Consider the following 19,798-nt stretch of genomic DNA (forward strand, 5'->3'; position numbering starts at 1 on the left):
ATACTCCAGTTTCTCCACAAAGAATCACACAAAACCTCAAGATTTATTGTCATTTATACTATTCAAAGTGCAAATATACAACAGAATAAAACTACATCACGTCCAACTCAAGAATGCAGAAAAATAAAGATGCTAAAAAGAGTAAAATAAATCTTGTGTTTACCAGAGAAGTGCTCCGTAAGTTCCTATAAAAGAAGTAATTCAGCATGAACAAAAAAAGTGTAAAAATACTAATAAAGAAACCTTCTTTGACGATTATCAAAACGACCCAGGTGGCAATTAACAATAATGTTCACTGTCAATTTAATCTGCTGGGTATTTTCAAGGTTAATTGTTTTAATAACTTGGTCTGTAAAATGTCAGAATATTCAGTTAAATGTGATTTTCGCTGATTTTTTCCCCCTGCCCCTTTTGCATGAAAAATTACTTTAAGAAAAGCAGTTTGACTCTTGATTCTACTGCAACAAGACCATCGGCTCGCTACACTAGAGACAAAGTGTGAAAAAATGATATGCATTTGCTGCTTAATAAGCTTGTTTCTGTTCCTCAGAATATGTGGAGGGGACCCTAACTCAGCATCCTGGAAGTAGAAAGCACAGAAGATCTGTGTCTCACACCACAGACAGGTGAGAAGTTTTTGCTTTGCACACACATTTGATGCCTGCTTATGGGCTTTTGTTTTGAAAACCTCCTGGCTGGCTGTTGTGACGTAGACATGCCTTTCTGTGTGTGAGTGAGGCTGCAGAAGAATACAATGTCCTGAGCGAGAGTTTAAAGAAACAATAACACAGCGTCTGCCTCCCTGATCTACAAAAGACATCTTTTATTGTGCTGATGTCCTTTTTTAGCCTGTGCTGTGTCCGGACACTCTGCTAACCGCCTGTTTCCCTCCTGCAGGTGCCGTGTGTAGCCGGGGCAGCACAGAGGAAGGAAGCTCTGGGGAGGAGGCGGCGCGGCAGCGTGCCTCTCCGGCTGTGGATGTGCTGGGTGGTAACCCCCAGGCTGCACAGAATGTGGCTGGGGAGACACCTCGGCATGCCCCGCAGCCGGTCGCCGCTGCCCCCCGCCCGGTCCCTCCACTCGCCAATCTGTCCGCTGTGCTGCCGCTGCCGGAGAGGAACGACTCCGCGTTCCTCGGCACGGAGATCACCGCCGCTCAGACCGCGCTGCCCGAGACTACGGACGGCGTCTCGGAAGAAGTCGTCAGAGTCTCCAGATCGGAAACCTCCGCTGAGATGCAAAGGCTCCCGGCTCCCCTTTGCCCCGCTCTCGCCCCGGAAACACAGAACGACAGCACAGTGCAGGAGCTGCAATACGGGTCACAAACTGATAAAGAGAAAAGCCACTCAAAGAGTCAGCCGAACCAGATTCAGCCACCTCGAGAAGGACTTGTGGTTATTACGGGGGCGAAGCAGAAACAGTCCGTCGCATTGGAATATAAACCAGAGACTGGAACGATCGTGGAGGAGCACACAGGCGGGAATATTCACCTCCAGCCGCGGGCTCAGATCTGTTTCACCGCCCCCTCTCCATCTCCATCTGTCCCACAATCAGGTGTCGGATTTAAAGTCCCGGACACGGCAGAGCACGGGGCAGACAGGGACCCACTCGCTACTCAAGGCAGCCATAAACCCAAACACCAGGACTCGAAACCGCCTTTACCCTCACCCAGCAACAGTGAGATTAAACAAACTGACCTGTCGAAAACACAACCGAGAATCATCAGAGAGGTCTCAGCGGACGCCAGAGGAAATTCTCTGGAGCCGGTTGAGATGTTTGAGCACGTTAAAGAGCTCGTTGACTCCTCTCACACAGAAACACAACCTCCCTCAGCTGAAATACTTGAGACTCCAAAGGCAGGAGAGCTGCTTGCTGGATTACACACAAAAGGGAGCTCGGCGTCCAGCGGCGCAGCTGGCAGAGACGACGGAGACATCCAGAGCAGCGTGAGGGTGGAACAAACTGACGCCTCCTCGTCCGACTTCACAATGCTGCCAGAGTGCTCTTCTTCTTCTTCTGCACAGGAGAGCTGCTCCAAACCCTCCGCTGCTCCCTCTCTGTTCCACACGGGCCTGAGGCTGCAGGTTGTGGAAGCAGAAACATCTCACCCCTCGGACCAGCTCCCCACAGCAGACACCGAGCTCTCGGTGCACTCGGCCGAAACTCAAGAAATCGTGGTGGTGAGAGAGGAGGCTCACATCAGCGGGGACTGGTCCAGCATGCACCTGAACCAGAGTTACCTGCTGCAGCGGGAGGACGGCAGCGTGTGCCAGGCCGCCATCGTGAACACCGGGGAACCAAAGCTATACGGAGAAGGTGTTCAGGCCGACATGGAGCTGGACTCTCAGCCCGTGGAGGTGTATCAGTTTTGCACACTGGTGGAGGACGTGGCGGAGGAGACGGTGTGTGCCAGCGGGAGTGCACAGATGCCTCACTCCCCGGGATACGAGGTGAACTTATTCAACGCGTTACTAGAACACTCTGAGGACCTCGAGCCGTCTATTCACACCATTAATGAAGGCGGCACTGTCATTATCTCCCAGCAGCTCCTGCCTTCATCACACGATGCAAATCAGAGCAGCAACTCCCACCATTTGTCCATACAGACCACGAGGACGACTGGGCACCATGTGGTGTTAGACGCTCGCCAAGCGGTCGAAGTGGCGAACTCGAGCGAGGTTTGTTTAGTTGAAGTGACTGCTGAGTCGTTCAGTCCTCAGATCGTGACGTCGTGCTCGCAGGTCAGTGAAAAAACCTCGAAACACGAAGCAGAAGCAGGCGGAGCACTTTCTCTCATATCTCCTGGTGGCGAGGCTGCAGGGACGGAGTCACCCGTCGCTGTTTCCTCTCTGAATCAAACTGTAAGTGCCACAAAGCGCGAGGCCTCCGTTTCTTCCCACGAAGGGACCAAAGACGCCGCCGCTTTGACAGAGACTCTCTCGCAGAGCGTCCAGAATGTTCCCGCAGAAACCAAACCAGAGGCTCTCCGCACCGCTCTCTCCTCTGGGATTATAAATCCAAAGCTGCTCCTTCTTAAACCGGGAGAAACTCCGATCCTGAAACACCCACCCTCCCTTCTGCTGTCCAAGAAGCAGGATGCTGCGTCTGGCAGACTGGCCAACGCTCACAGCTCCTGGTCGGCCACCGTGTCTGAGGAGTGCCTTCCCAAAACTGTCCCGGACTCTCTCCGTGTCTCTCCCGTCAATAAAACTTCTGTGTCAGCAGCTCAGCCCGCCGCCAGCGATCACTCACTCCAACTAGTCGCCCCCGCAACCTCAACAAGCAAACCTGACAAAGAGGCCTTAAATGTTACTGAAACTTCACACAAAGCGTCCCAAGACGCCGCGCCGAACGCCCTCTACGTGCTGTCGGCGTCAGGTGCAGGCATGGCGTCTGACGAGCCCGCCACCGGCCAATCAGACTCCCTCTACGTGGAGGAGGAGAGCGAGGACATGGAGCAGGACGAGCCAATGGGAGACGCCGAGGCTCAGGAGACGTCGGGACAGCTCAGCAGCCCCGACGAAGGCAGCGACGACGAACCGGACGGAGACAAGACGGAGAGCGAGATGACCACGCCGAGCTCGCCACACCAGGTACTAACGGGAGGATTTCTATATCTGGTTCTTTTTATCAAAGTTGCAGAGCAGCGTAGGCAGTTTTGGCCCCAGTCGCAGGAAGATAATTCCTACAGATCTGAAAAATGAGTAAGTTAACCATCTGAACCTCGAGCAGATTTCACAGTTTTACTCACATTGGCCTCGTTTTAAATAATATAAAAGTCCTGCAGCTCTGTGGAAACAGCACCATCATGCATAAAACAAAGTTATAATGACATAAATCAGAATCTGCAATAATAATAATAAATAAATAATAAAATTCAAATGCAACAAGCCTTAAGTAAATAGACATATGTACACATCGAAATAAAAATTGAAATATGTAATACAGAAATACATTTTTATGTAAATAGTTATTTACTGATACGTATTTGTATCAGTGTGACTAATCCTAAAGAAGAAACAACAAATCATATTTTTTCATAATTTATTTGACAAAAATATGAAAAAAATGGAATCTACATGTATATAATTTATCCAGTTACCCACAAGTTACCAGTAGTGGGGAAAAATAAGGCTCTACATGATCTACATATTGATATATTTACATTTTTACAACCTCTATTGTCCTCTCCTCTCTGCTCTGTGTAAGCAGTTGTAGATTAGATTTGAAATTTAATGAATTTTTGTCACGTGATCATTGATCTTAGTAGAATCAGTCATGGCTCCACAGTTGTCCCTGTGAGTGCAAAATAATATATATAAATATATATATTTAACAGAATTGAATTTGTGCAAACGGTTTATTTTTGTAAAAATTTTAAGTGAGGCATGCAGAATAAAGTGATTTTTGATTAAATATCACCTATTTCAGCTTAGATTTTTAATGAGGGAAGCAAAAGACTGTCCATAATTTTGTAATTATGTAGTTTTTTGTCATTGTGTTGTGGGGTTCAGAGGGTTAAAGCTTCACAACCTGATACACTGAAGCATTTGACCTCATAATACTAAATGTTTTGTCCTTGAGAGCAGCAGCAAAGCAGCTCCGTCAGACTAAACAAGGACACAGCTGAAGAGAAAACAATGGTGATAAATGTAAAATCTTTATCTGGAAAACTTCTCATGTTGTGATGAAGATGAAGCTGTGCAGCTGTGTCCTATCGATCGGCACAGAGCTGAAGGACGTATTTAATGCCTCACTAAAGCTAAAGAGATGAGCAGGTCATACTGTGCATCCTGAGGAACAAGTTCACAACTTTTTACTTCACTGAAGAACATTATGTGGCTTTGCAGCACAGCACAGCGCGCAGAAATCAACACTAATATGAGTTATGCACAATTTGGAGCTTCAAATTCTGGATGTTAGGCTTGAGTTTGGATGCAAATTCTACCATTGCAAACCATCAAACCAAATAATTTCACGGATAGACCAATTATTAATTTATCTGGGCAGAAAACAAACTTTGAAGACATTTTAATTGTTGAAATTTTGTCGTAGTTGCTGCACTTTTCCTTTGCAGAACAAGTGTTTTACTTGTATTTTAGAGTAAAAAACGTTTTATTAAAAGCTGCTGAATCTATGGTGCAAAATTAGAAATATGTAAGATGCTTAAACCATTTTGTGCATGAATTTAAAAGGAAGGAAATTGAAAAATACACATGCATACATGATGCACAGAGATGCAGGACACTTGGAGAAACAACATGTTCAGGAGTGCTGGCATGTTCTTACTGTCTCCTGCATGTTGATGTTGAACATGGACAAATTGGAGCGTCAAATTCTGGATATTAGGATTGATTTTGGATGCAAATTCTACCATTGCATTTCTTCTGGGCAGAAAACAAACTTTGAAACTGTTTTTCATTGTTGAAATTCTGTTGTAGTTGCTGCACTTTGGTGTTTTACTTGTATTTCAAAGTAAAGATTTGTTTTATTGAAAACTGCTGAATTTATGGTGCAAAATTAGAAATATGTAAGCTGCATAAACAATTTCGTGCATGGATTTAAAAGGAAGGAACAGGAAAAATATGCATGCATACACATGCACAGAGATGCAGGGCATTTGAAGAAAAAACAGTATACGACAGTTTTATGAAATCATTTGTGAGCTTAAAATCAGCAGATTCATCTTTGCTGAAAAAAAAGCGGTTATTCTGTCACCATACTTCTGTAATTTTACTGTCTCCTGCATGTTGATGTGAACAGTGCACAATTTCGAGCTTCAAATTCTGGATGCAGAAAACTATTTTGTGAATGGATTTAAAAGGAAGGAAAATGAAAAATACACATGCATACATGATGCAAAGAAATGCAGGGCATTTGGAGAAAACAACATAGTGTACGACAGTTTTATGAAATCATTTGTGAGCTTTAAATCAACAGATTTATCTTTTCTGAAAACAAAAGCGATCATTCTGTCATCATGCTTCTGTACTCCATGTTCAGGTGTGCTGGCATGTTCTTACTGTCTCCTGCATGTTGGTGTGAACATGCACAATTTGGAGCATAAAATTCTGGATGTTAGGATTGATTTGGACAAAAAAGAATATCCATTGCAAGCAAGTAAAGCAAATATTTTCATAGATGGACCAATTAGTAATTTATCTGGGCAGAAAACAAACTTTGAAGCCGTTTCTTATTGTTAAATCGTAGTGCGTAGTAGCTGCACTTTTGTGTTTTGCTTGTATTTTAGCGTAAAGATTTGTTTTATTTAAAGCTGCTGAATTTATGGTGCAAAATTCGAAATATTTAAGATGCATAAACCATTTTGGGCATGCATTTAAAAGGAAGGAAAAGGCAAAATGTGCATGCACAGAGATGCAGGCTACTTGCAGAAACAAGGTTAATCGTGCACATAATTACATGAGCTTAAACGTAGTGAATGACAGTTTATTGAGCTTAAAATCAGCACTGAAGGAAAACAAAAGCATAATTCTGTTACCATGCTCCTGTGCTCCATGTTGAGGTGTGCTGGCATGTTCTCACTGTCTCCTGCACGTTGATGTGAACAGTGTTCTATGTCATTAGTGGTTTATTTCCTTGAGTCGGCTGCATGCTAAGCCATGTGTGTTTTCCAGCATGGACAGAGCAGCACAGACAGAAAGACACTGTTCCACAAGGTAAGTGGGGCTCAGAGTTCAGTTCACTCAGCACTGTCACTGTCCCTGTCACTGCAGAGTTTCGGTACTTAAAGAAGGAATTCCTGCTATTTTATTGTAAATCTGCATGAGTTTAATCTGGCAGAAAGTCGCTGATGGTTAGTTTATTGTTCTGCAGCATGTTGGTTTGTGCTTCTTGTAAACTTTTGCTTGAAGGTGAGACACTACAGGAGGAAACTCTTTCATGCACGGGCCTATTCTCAGGTTTTTTCGACTCATTTCTTTCAGAATAGTAGAAAGAAAACATCCAAAAGAAACATTTAGGTGCATATTTTAGGTGAAGATTTGATTTGAATCTAATATATCAACATGATGAAATAATTACTTTGACATTTATTGTGTTGTTCACATTTATGTCCTGTAAATAAGCTCATATTTAATGACTTCATACCTCATTTGCATATCTAAACAGAAAATAACAAGCTTTGGAAGTTTTATTGTGATAGCTATAAGTTAAAATAATTCACCTTTAGTGTCTCCTTAACTCTCTTCCTGCATGCAGCTTCTGTGTTGGTGAACATTTCTGCTTCACTTTGTTGTTGTTTACAATCCTCACCTGTATCTCTCTCTGTCTTCAGGTGCGTCAGTGGATCTCAGACCGGGTCACGGCGAACTCCTCCCCCGTCTCTCCCTCCACCTCCTCGTCCTACGCCGGCCCCTCGCCGTCCAGCGACTGGTCCACGCCGCGGCGGGAGAAGTCCTCGCTGCTGCTCCGCGGGCCTCACGGGAAGTTTGTTTCTCCTTCGTCTGTCGGAGGCTACAGCTCCTCCTCGTCCCCGCCCGACCAGTCTGGAGCTCACAGAGCCCGAGGAGAGAGACACACCGACATGGCCGAGCTCGCTAAACACGTGAGTTAGCCTGTCTCAACTTTCTCTCACTTTATAGGATATTTAAAAAAAAAAATATATACCCCCCATTCCTTACAGCAGAACTTGTAACTTGCGTGTGAGTTCTCCTAAATCAGTTCAGAATGAATCAAACTACAAACTGTACAAATGAACAGGAAACAAAACCCTCACAAATTAATGACAAGAAAAATCACAAATATATGAGAAAACATTACAAATTTAGAAGAAGAAAAAACACAAATTTATGAGAAAAAAGCACACATTTATGAGGAAAAAAATCACAAATTTATGAGAAAAATATCACAAATAAGAGGGGAAAAAATCACAAATTTACAAAGAAAATATTCACAAATTTATGAGGAAAAAAAATCACATATCTTTGAGGGGGAAAAAAATGTACAGGCCACTTCTGTCAGACTGACCAGTTTTATTCCTAACTATATTCTGAAGGTTAATGTTATTAACGATCTCTCACTTTATAGGATTTTTAAAAAGGAAAAATAGACTCCATTCCTCACAGCAGGACATGTAAATTGTTTGTGAGTTCTCCTAAATCACTTCAGAATGAATCAGTTCGTACAAGCGATTCTTGCAAGAGGTGCATTGTAATGACTTTTTCATTTTTTTATTTGGAGAAGCAGTAGGCAGCTGATTGACGTTATAAGCACTAACAGTATTAATAGTGTTTAGTGAGTCAGAAAATCAAAATAAAACACGTTTATAATCCACAGGAAGGGTGAGGTGTCATAAAATGCTGCAGGTGTGTGTGTGTCAGACTGATGAGAATAATCCTGAGTTTAGAAATGATTTGCCTTCAATAGGATACTCTAGAAGTCCAAATTTACTGGAGCATCCTCCCCTGAGCTGTTTGTTCCTCTTGAAATGAACTCTACTGAACTCTGGTCCTCTAAAAAATGGGGGTCTGGGTTCTCTGTAGGTGGGAACGCAGTCTGAACCAAAGGAAGTAAACCAACAAGGCAGAAAAATGTAACAAATTTACCAGGATAAAACTATCAAATAAACAAGACAAAAAAATCACAAATGTATGAAAAAAAAAATCAACAAGAAAAAAAAACACTAATTTAGTAGAAAAAAAATCACTTACTTACCAGAAAAAAATCACATATTTATGAGGGAAAAAATAAAAAAAATTACCAGGAAAAAAAATGTACGCTTTGTGTTGTTTAGATGCAGTCTGCAGCTTATAAAGATTTCTTTTGGCTGTCACAGCTTCATTCTCACGCTGTTGAACCAAATCACAGCATCTTCCCCCAGAGAAATTATTTCTAATTTCAAACCTTCTGCAGCAGGTCGTTTGGGCTCTGTTCACACTGCAAGTGTAGTTGGGGCTTAATTCAGATTAATTGCTCACATTCAGATTTTTTTGTTTTGGCTGTTTAAGTCTTGTTGTGGAAGAAAGGCTGCTACTTCTTCACAGAGGTTTATGTGGAGATGGAGCCTGGGTGGCTTCCCTCAAACATATAATTCAACATTTCAGGATGTCTTGGAATACTTTTAACCACCTTTGTTGGCCTCGAAATAAGAATCTTGTGACAAGATGCTCAAGTGGACAGAAGTGCCGGCCCAAATACTCCAGAGCTCTACTACTCTGCTGAGTATCACAGCAGTCTCGTGTGTTTTCACCGAGCGGCTCCTGTCAGCGCAGCGTTGGTAGAAAAGTCGATCAGGAGCCGCGGCACCGAGCTGATCCATGAACGGGTCGCTGCAGGTTGTTAGTGCTGCGTTTACTCTGGCAGATGAGTCGGTCACTCTTCTGTTCAGGCTGATTCCCAGACTAATGCGGCAGGCAGCAAAAATCACAGATTTATGAGGGAAAAAATCACAAATTAATGAGGGAAAAATCACAAGTTTACAAGAAAAACATCACAAATTTACAAGAAAAAATAGGCTGATATCAATCTTTCCAATTCTGGCCACATTACTTATCAGTAATAAGTTAATCATTATTTTATGTTCTCTTGTTTGAATGATTGGTGAAAGTGAAAGAAAAGCTGGAAAGCCCCTAAACTCCCTCCCGTCTTATTTGTCATTCCTGATTTAACTCTGATAAACTTTTAACAATGGTGTTTTTACTCTGCTTCTGCCTGACTGGATTATTATTAATAATCTGTTCAAGTGTTGAAGCTACAGTCCAGAAGCCTTCAGTCTTATGATCGGATTCAGAATTGATTTTTCAATTCAAAACTGATTCTTGATTGGGAAAGACAGAAAGGGGGGCAGTGTTTTTAGTCTGGTACTCCAGTTCTGTGTGAGCTGAGCCGTTGACTGAGTTCAGGCTGAAAACAGTGAAAACAGTGAGCTGCATCAGTTGGAGGCGTGCTCCATTCCCCCGCCTGCTGCAGAATAATTACATGAAAGTGTAATTTACTGACCTGACATCACGGCTGAGGAGAGTTTTTGTGAAACCATGATTTGTTTTGTGTGTTTTGGAGTAAAGGGAGACTCCGGGGACTCTGTGTTATTAATGTTATATATCTGCAGCAGTGGAGCGCAGCCTGCTACAGCATCACAGCCGGGGAAACACTGTACAGGAGCCGGACGTTTAAAATGACACAAACGGCTCAATTACAGGAAATAATTCAGTCCAGAGTTGGTGTGAAGTGTTGCAGCGTTGGAGTGTGGAGTGGAATGTCTCTCTCTGCTACAAAGGCTGACAAATGAATTATTTAGGAAACCTTTACATTCGATTCAGTTTTTCAAGTTTTGGGAGGCTGTTTTTCCTCAGGTCTGAATGAGAATAATTTTGAGTTTAGAAATAATTTGTCTCACAAATTTACAAGAAAAAAACTCACAAATTAATAAGAAAAAAACTCACAAATTTACAAGAAAATGCTCACAAATTAATAAGAAAACAATCACACATTTCCATGAAAAAAACCTCACAAGTTTATGAGAAAAAACACACAAATTAATAAGGAAAAACTCAAAAATGGACAAGAAAAAACTCACAAATGTATGAAAAAAAAAATAAAATTTACAAGAAAAAAACACAAATTTATCAGGAAAAAGAACACAAACTTACAAGGAAAAATCACAAATTTACAAGGAAAAATCACAAATTTATGATGTAAAAAGCACAAATTAACGATAGGAAAAAAAATCACAAATTATTGAAAGAAAAAAATCACAAATTTACCAGCCACTCATTTTTATCAGGCTTTGGGAGGTTGTTTTGAAACAAAGCTGAGGTTTTAGAGTTTTTCCTCAGGTTTTAATGAGTTAATGGGATTAAGGCATTTGGAACATGCAAACAGAATATGCAGTTAAAATGACCCGTCTCATGTTTGTAATATTGTTGTGCATGTGAATAAAGTCCCCGTCCGCTGCTGTGTGTTTGGTCCTGCAGGAAGCGGACATCGAGCACCGGACCCAGTCCATGAAGCGAGAAGGATTCTGGTCCATGAAGCGTCTGACGCGCCTCACGGAGCCGCCGCGGCCCAAAGTCCACTGGGACTACCTGTGTGAGGAGATGCAGTGGCTCTCTGCAGACTTTGCTCAGGAGAGACGCTGGAAGAGAGGCGTGGCCCGGAAGGTTTGTGCAGTTAATCAGTTTACTTTAGTATCTCTATTTGATGTAACTTTATACTTCTACTGTACTAGATTTTAGAGGCAGATATTGTACTTTTTACTTCACTTCATTTAGCTGACAGCTTTAGTTTTTTTTTTTACAGGTTTCTTAACAGAGATTTAACAGAAAAAACATGATGCATTTAAAGTGATTCTGTATTTTTATAAATTAAACCTCATAACAATGTATAAAGTAGTTAAAAAAGAAGCATTAGTTAACAGTTAAATGCTGCTTACATACATGCATAAATAATAATAATAGTCCAAGAATTTATGTAGAATATATAAAACAGTCTGAGTGGGTCCATTCTGCATAACCAGTACTTTTGCTTTTGATACTTTAAGTACATTTTGATGTCGATTTGTACTTTTACTGCAGTAAGATTTTTAATGCAGGACTTTTACTTGTAGTGGAGTCATTATTTTTTACTCGCAGAACTTAAATTGTCAACGCACGTACAATATTCTAGCATAAATTTTGTTTGTTTCAAACATACACATTCAGACTAACACATGTATACAAAAAAACAACAAACAAACACTAAAGATAATTGCATTGTAAATAAACAGGAAGAAGGGAAAAAAATACTAAGAATTAATACGTTGTAAGTTGTTAATTAATATAAAGTTAAATATGTAATTAATATGCAATCAAGCAAGGTATGAGGTGGTAATAACAAAAAAAGAAAAAAAATTAAATTAATGAAATACTGCTTAGAGGATTTCTGCAGGGTGGTATTAGTACTTTTACTTAATGTGTGTGTGTGTTTTATCAGCTTGTTTTAAGGTTTATCATATTTCTGATGGTGTAAACTTGTTTTATCAGGTGGTTCGGATGGTGATGCGACACCACGAGGAGCTGAGGCAGAAAGAAGAAAAGGCCAAGAGAGACGAGCACGCCAAGATCAGGAGAGTAGCTTCATCCATCGCCAAGGAGGTCCGGGCGTTCTGGAGCAGCGTGGAGAAGGTGCAGACGACACACACACACACACACACACACACACACACACACACACACACACAGCAAACACAACATGCTGCTGCAGTATCAGCTGTGGATTCTGTTTGATTGTTTCCGTCACAGAAATAGAAAGAACTTTCCTTTTCAGACGGCACAAAACACACAAACTGCCTCCACAAGTGAAACTGTCCAAGTCTGTCTATATATAATATTTGTCAGTGTTAATGTGTTGCTTGTCGTCTCTCTGTGTGTGCAGGTGGTGCAGTACAAGCAGCAGTCCCGGCTGGAGGAGAAGAGGAAGAAGGCTCTGGACCTGCAGCTGGACTTCATCGTGGGACAGACGGAGAAATATTCGGACCTCCTCAGCAAGTCTCTGGCTCCCTCCAGACCTGCAGAAACAGAACCAGAACCAGAAGCCGTCCCTCAGACGCCTCACAAGTCTGCAGCACCTGCCATCGACGAGGAGGGTGAGAGGCTGCTTTTATTTTACATGCACAGTATTAAAGTGTTTCTGCTGTTAGTGGTCTGTTAATCAAAGTGGAAAAAGACTTTGATGATGTGAAGTCATGTGGGATCATGAGAAATGTTGTCTTCACTGGTAAACCAACTAGGGATAGAATAATTAATCCATGATCCGTTAACGGTCGTTAAGAATTTGGTCGATCACATGGAATTTTTTATCGATCTGTGTGTTTTTTAATGTTAATTTTATCTCTGACTGCGTATCAGAAACACGGCCGAGCGTTCAGTTCTGCGGTTGTACGTCAAACAGTCAATGAGCTGAGAATTGAGTTGGATAAAGCTGCAGTTTGCAAACTGAAAGTTGCAATAACAATTATAAAACGCAGAGAAATACGAGAGGATTAATCTGAGCAAAACTAGCTTACTGTATCGAACCTTGCTAGCATGAATTACTGAGCTTAATTTGATCCAAAACTTATTTAAACACAAAACACACTTAAATATGAAGATTACTGTGAAAACTAACCTCATGCCTCTTCGGGGGCTAAAACATAAAGCAAACATAAACAAAACAGGATCAAGTCTCTTTTTTTGTCCTTTCAAAATAAAAGCATCAGTTATCGAAACAGGCTTTTGAACAGTACTGTATATATCTATATATTTTACTTTGCCCATGTATGCATGCAGCGATTAATCGATTAATTGATCATTAATGTTATAGATGATCGAGTTGCCAGCTTTCTTCCGAACACCCATCCCTAAAACAAACGCCATTTGCTGCTGAAAATCTATCCAATGTGACACAGGCAGAAATAATCCGGGTTTTTACGAAGTTATGCGTTCAAAAAGTACACTTTAGGGAGATTTTTCATTTTTACTAACATGGGAGTGGACATAGGTGAAGTGTGTACCTAATAAAGTGGTGGTGTGGTCTTCTGTGGTGTGGTGGACGTGTTTTGTTCATTTGGTCTCCAAACCAGTTGATGAAACGTCCCTAATTTGCATTTTCTTTAATGCAACATTTCAAAATTTTGCTTCAATTGGACTTCAATAGAAACACTGCTTGTGATTTATACTTGATTGAAGTTTCTCTATAGAACTGTGGTGGCTGTTTCACACAGACCCTGGCATGCTGGAAGCTCTCCTAGATGTTTCTTTAGTGCTGTACTCGGCGAGGAAAAGACTAGATGTACTCCAGTCACCTCAACCGTAACTGGAAAATAACTCTGTCTTGTCGACCCATCTGGCAGTACAGGGCTTTGTTGCTTAACTTGCTGTTCAAAATATCCGCTTAATCTATAACTGATCTGACTTTGAGAAAAGGTTAAAAAAGTGCCATAGTTTGGTCTAAATGATTTTGATTCTTGTGTTTCCTCAGAAGTTCTGCAACTAGAGGCAGTTAAGTTTATATGAAAGGCGACCGAATAAAACTCAGTTACCTGCAATAAACTAACAGATTTCTCTGGTTTGATTATTGCTAATAACATTTGAGATTATATAAGCGTATGTCTCAGCAAACTCAAGTTTTTAGACTTTTTAATGTGTAAATGGGTAAATCCAACCAGAGACTCATATCTAAAGTGTTCTGTGAATCAGAGGGTCAGACGAGGACGTTGTCATAGCCACGCGTCTCCTTAAGAGTCTGGAGGTACAAAATGTTTCATCAAGACAAAAAGCTCTTCTTTATCGCCAAGGTTACTGCATCTTTAGAGAGAAACACAGTGTGCTGAGCTGCACTGATCTCCACTCTGAGGATGTTCAGTCTGAGCAGGAAAACGTTTGTTTCTTGGCACGACTTTCCCGCGGTCCTCCCGTCCCGTCAGACCCGTCTGACGAGTCTGCTGCCGGTTATCGATGACGGTTGATTCCTGGAGCACCAACATGTGACTCCAGTCTCCGTTCCTTCAGTTAGCAGGAGGACAGACTTGGCAGCGGGACAAACTCTGAGTCAGTCGTCCGTCTCACTTTAATTTCAGTGTAAATGTTTCTGTGATCATGAAAGTGCTGTGACAGTTTGCTTAGCCGGCAAGATTCTCTGCCATTGAAACAATAACTGAAATTCCCTCTAAATGTGTTTGAAACAAAAGACTTCTGGGGCCTGAAAGATTGATTTGGACACATTTGGAGCAGTAATAACCACAATATTTAAGGTCAAATACAACTAAAATCCCCTGAAACATAAATTAGATATTCTTGGTAAAAGCTGCTACAACTATTGTTTTGACAAAATCTCCTTTTATGTAATTTATGTGAATTTTTTAGACATATTTTATTAAGGAAAATCAGGTTGTAGCTGTCAGTCAACTTTTTAAGTGTATAATTTTTATTTATATTTTTCCTGATTATTTTTATCTCCCACCTGGCCGTGATCCTCGTTCATATCAACCAGTTAAAAAAATAAACAAATAAAATAAAATAAAATAAAAACAAATAAGATAAATAAAAAAATAATAATAAAAAAAAAAAAAAAATATATATATATATATATATATATATATATATATATATATATATAAATGAAATAAAACAAAATAAAAATGAAGTGAAATAAATTAAATAAATTGAAAAAAATTAATAGCTTAATAAACTATACCGTCAATGACAGCCAATTACTGACCATTTAAATAAAATAAAAATGAATAAATGGCTAACATAATGGTTAAATCATCCCAATCATTGTTTTCTGCATTATTTGACATGTAAAAGTTTTTATATCAGTATCTGATTAACCAATAGCAGAAAAATTTGCCAACAGGTTAATCTATCTGCTCTATAATTAATATTAAACAAGAGGTGGGACAGTTTATAGGTGATCAGAAAAGTGGAAGAGACGCTCTGTAAACATGTCTTTCAGCTGTGTGCAATATTCAGAAAACTCAGCGTTTTTCAGTGCAGAACTGTTGTTTTTCTCCCTGCAGACAGAGACTTCGAGCCTCCCTGTGAGGAGGAGGACGACGAGGAGACCATCGAGGTGGAGGAGCAGCAGGAGGGCAACGACGCCGAGAGCCACCGGAGAGAGATCGAGCTGCTGAAGGAGGAGGGGCTGCTGCCACTGGACCAGCTGCTCAGCACGCTCAAACTGCCACAGGTAACTTAAGACGGTCAATTTTAGTTACTTTAACTACAATACAGGTAAAGCCGAGGGTTTAAGCCAAATGTTTTTTATTTCATGTTTTTATCTGCTACTTAAGCTGAGAAATAAACTATTTAGGAAACCTTGACATTCGGTGCAGTTTTTCAGGTTCTGGGAGGTTGTTTTGAAACAAAGCTGAGGGTTTTTTTTAGAGCAAGTTTCTCTCAGGTCTGAATGAGAATAAATTTGAGTTCATTATTGATTTGCCTTGAGAAAAAAACCTCTCAAATTTACAAAAAAACCCTCACAAATTTACAAGAAAAAAAAAAATCACAAATTCATGAAATAAAACTTTTACGTTTACAAGAAATAACTCACAATTTAAAAAATCACAAATTTACAAGAAAAAACTCTCAAATGCATGAAACAAAAATCACAATTTATTAGGAAAAATCACAAATTAACAAGAAAATAACCTCACAAATTTATGAGGAAAAGTATCTTTTTGTGAGGTTGTTTTGAAACAAAGCTGAGATTTTAGAGGCAGTTTTTCTCAAGTCTGAATGGGTTAATGGGATTAACTGTGAGGAGGCTGCAGGTGACTTTAAGGCGGTCAACGGGTAACCTGCACAGACCTGAGGGGGACGGTCGACTTTTAGTTACTATAATTTTCTGTCTCTGTACCTGTTCATGTTTTCGTGCATGCTCTGATTTCTTCTCACCGTTTGAAACATTTTTTTGATTCTTAAAACTATTTCAAAGCATGGATGATGATGTGCAAGTCAGATGCCAAATAATTATTTAGGTTAATTTATTTATTTAACTGTAAATGATGCACACAACATGTTCTGTTCATAACTCAGAGTAGAGAATGGCTTTATGTGATTAATTGCAAATATTTAAATTGTAAAGAAATGTTAATAATTACCTGCTGTGAGTCTCACAGAAGAAATATTAGTTATTGCATAAATAAATTAAAAAACTTAAAGATGCTGACATTAGGATCATTTATGATGCAGTGTGAAGAACTTATGGACTGATATACAAGCGACAAGATATTTTATTTATTTATTTTTTGTGTTCATTGTTAGATTTGTGTTGTAATTTCATAATGACCTGGTTGAGAATATGCAAGAAAAAATGTATATTTAATAGTTTATTTTTGTACAAAAATCAATAAAAATGTAAGTTATATTAAAAAAAGATGCTAATATTAATTAAATGCCAAAAAATATTATACTAATGAATACATATTTAATTTCAGTGGCAAGAAAACTGGTAGTTTTGGTATTTTTCTGAACTACTGTGGTGAAATAATTCACTACAGGACCACAAGTACCTAAAGATGTTTGTATTTCTGTTAATGTCTGTATTTTCTGGGTCAAACAGGAGTCTGGCTCCGACGAAGAATGCTCCGATGAAACGTCTTCATCAGCTGAGGAGGAAGAGGAAGACGGAGAATTCACTGCCAACGAAGAGGATGGTGAGATGAGTCTCAGTATAACATGTGGAGGGGAAACATACTGAGTGCATGTTTAGATTTTGGATGATCTTGATTTGTATTCTTGTATTTAACCTGTAATGTTTGTTCCCTTTCAGCGGAGGACGAGGAGGACACCATCGCTGCTCAGGAGAAGGTGGAGGGGAACGTGGACCACGGGGAGGAGCTGGACGATCTGGCCAGAGAAGGTCATTATTCATCTCTTACGCCGAGTAGCCTCTTGTTATTGTTATAGTTTCTCTTTGAAGGTGGCTGAAGAGCTTTGTCTCTTGAGTGAAGAGCTTTTTTTATTGCCGATTATGCAAAAAGATCAATTAACCCATTGAGACCGGACGCAACGTCTTTTTCAAGGATGACATGCAACACAGTTCGCTGAAGTACAAGCATGGAAAGCTAAAGAAAAAAAAACACATGAATTTTTATTTGCTGTTTTTAGGGTTGCCACGATACTAAAATTTTCAACTCGATACCGATACTCAGGAAAATATTCGATACCACCAGGATAAAAACAAAGACCCCACAATTTAACAGAAAAATGCAACATGTAAAAATTAACAGAACCACAGGTTAAATATTTACAATAAAAAACAGTTGTGCAAAAAGAAACCAACTATGTGACAAGCTTCAGGCCTGAGGTAGTGCAAAAAATAAATAAATACAATAAACAATAACAATTAGAACAATATTATTAGGTTGTATGCTGTGCACAATATTAGGCAAGCTTGATAAAAAAAAAATAACTAAGTGTTCATTCCTTGGCTAGGTATCGATACTTTTGAAAATGAGTATCGTATCCGGATACAACGTTTTAGTATCGATACTTTTTTGAGTATCAACACTTTTGACAACCCTAGCTGTTTTTAATGTTGCTGTGTTTTGTGTACATGCCTTTTTTATTGAGTGGCCTGTTTTAAAAGCAGCAGCAGTAACTCTCCCCTGACGTTTCTCTGCTCCTCTTGTAGGCGACATGAGCGTGGAGGAGCTGCTGGAGAAGTACAAAGGAGCGTACGCCTCCGACTTCGAGGCTCCGTCTGCATCCGGATCCAAAGAAAGCTCCGAGTCGGAGGAGTCCGGGGACGAAGAGGAGGAGTCGGAGGAGGACGAGAGCGACGTGGAGAGCAACTCCTCCTCCTCAGGTGTTAAATATACTTTGTTTATCTGCTCTTGTATTTCCTTTTACATGCTTTTTAAAGGTTGTTTCTCTTAACACATGCTCCTCATGTTCTCAGATTCTCCAGGAGACAGCGGAGACGACGACGACGACGACAGTGAGGAGAGCGAGGAGGAGGAGGATGACGGCTGTGGGGATGAAGGGATGGAGGTTCTGCTGAAGGAGGGAGACAACAGCCCTCCGGCCTCCAGCTCCAGACCCAAGAAGGAGATCAGCCACATCGCTGCCACCGCAGAGAGTCTGCAGCCCAAAGGCTACACGCTGGCCACCACCAAGGTCCGTTTAATGTACTGAGAGGGATATTCTGTTCTTTTAGTGACTCCCAATACCTCTTCTAATAATAAATATAGTTCAAGTAGTAAAACTTGAGTTACTTTTTTTGTGTTTTTGTCTGAACTGCAAGCAGTTTCAGGGTGTTATTTAAGTTAAGGGGAGATGCATTCTTTACATGCTCTACATATTTAATTATTTCCAGTTTTACAACATAGTTTCACTGAATTTTTGTCATGTGACTGTTGGACTCAGCTGAGTCATTAAAGGCTTCACAGTTGCACTGAACGCAGAATTTAGTGTTTTGTACAGGATTTAGTTGGTGCAAATGGTTATTTTTTGGAGAAATTTGAAATGAGACAGAAGAAAGTGATTTAAACTGCAGTATAGAAAGTATATGTTCTGCACCTCTATGGGAACAGCACAATCATTTCTAGAAGTAAGGAGAACCTTAAAATATCTTTTGTGCAGTGGAACACAGTTATAATGTCAAAATTCATGAAAAAGAAGAAATGGAAGCTATATACACAACATTTTAAGGGGAATATGCAACTATTTACAGTTTTACAACTCAAGTTTCACTGAATTTTTTTGTCACGTGATTGTTGGTCTCAGCTGAGTCATTAAAGGCTTCACAGTTGTGCAGAGGAGAGCAGAATTGAATGTGTTTTACAGGATCTAGTTGGTGCAAATGGTTTGTTTTTAGATCAATTTTAAATGAGACATAAAAGAAAGTGATTTAAACTGCAATATAGAAAAAATATAAGATCTGAATCTCTATGGGAACAGAACAATCATTTCTAGAAGTGAGGAGAACATTAAAAATGCCTTTTGTGCAGTAGAACAGTTATAATGTCAAAATTCATGAAAATGAAGAAATGGGAGCTTTATATACTACATTTTTTCAAAGTTTTAACTAACTAAGTTAACCCTACTTATTAGAATCTTATTAAATTATATTAATATTAAAATTGAGGGGCGTCCCGGTGGCTCACACTGGTAGAGCGCTTACCATTAAGGCTGAGTCCTTGCTGCGGCGGAGCCGGGTTCGAATCCGGCCTGAGCTCCCTTTGCCGCATGTCTTCCCCTCTATCACCCCCTTTCTATCAATCACTTTCAATAAAGCAAAAAATGCCCAAAAAATAATCTTTAAAAAAAATATATATATTAAAATTGACCCACAAACGTTTTTGCTGTTCCTGAGAAAA

At 40.1% G+C, this 19,798-nt stretch overlaps 1 protein-coding gene across 2 annotated transcripts in view; it reads left to right on the top strand.

The window, feature by feature from the left end:
- srcap (Snf2-related CREBBP activator protein) overlaps positions 1-19,798 on the top strand; it is a 48,399-nt gene that overhangs the window by 2,426 nt on the left and 26,175 nt on the right. Inside the window, exons 2-13 of one of the 2 annotated variants that reach the window (XM_059324050.1) lie at positions 551-626; positions 898-3,593; positions 6,636-6,677; positions 7,295-7,564; positions 10,932-11,117; positions 11,979-12,119; positions 12,370-12,580; positions 15,494-15,663; positions 17,038-17,131; positions 17,248-17,337; positions 18,112-18,285; positions 18,379-18,596. In XM_059324050.1, coding sequence (XP_059180033.1) covers positions 1,236-3,593; positions 6,636-6,677; positions 7,295-7,564; positions 10,932-11,117; positions 11,979-12,119; positions 12,370-12,580; positions 15,494-15,663; positions 17,038-17,131; positions 17,248-17,337; positions 18,112-18,285; positions 18,379-18,596 — 3,954 coding nt within the window. In that variant the 5' untranslated portion in view covers positions 551-626; positions 898-1,235. The remainder of the gene's footprint in view (positions 1-550; positions 627-897; positions 3,594-6,635; positions 6,678-7,294; positions 7,565-10,931; positions 11,118-11,978; positions 12,120-12,369; positions 12,581-15,493; positions 15,664-17,037; positions 17,132-17,247; positions 17,338-18,111; positions 18,286-18,378; positions 18,597-19,798) is intronic. The other variant, XM_059324051.1, reaches the window with a different exon arrangement.

This window comes from Centropristis striata, chromosome 21 (assembly GCF_030273125.1).
Source record: "Centropristis striata isolate RG_2023a ecotype Rhode Island chromosome 21, C.striata_1.0, whole genome shotgun sequence".
Classification (NCBI taxonomy): Eukaryota; Metazoa; Chordata; class Actinopteri; order Perciformes; family Serranidae; genus Centropristis; species Centropristis striata.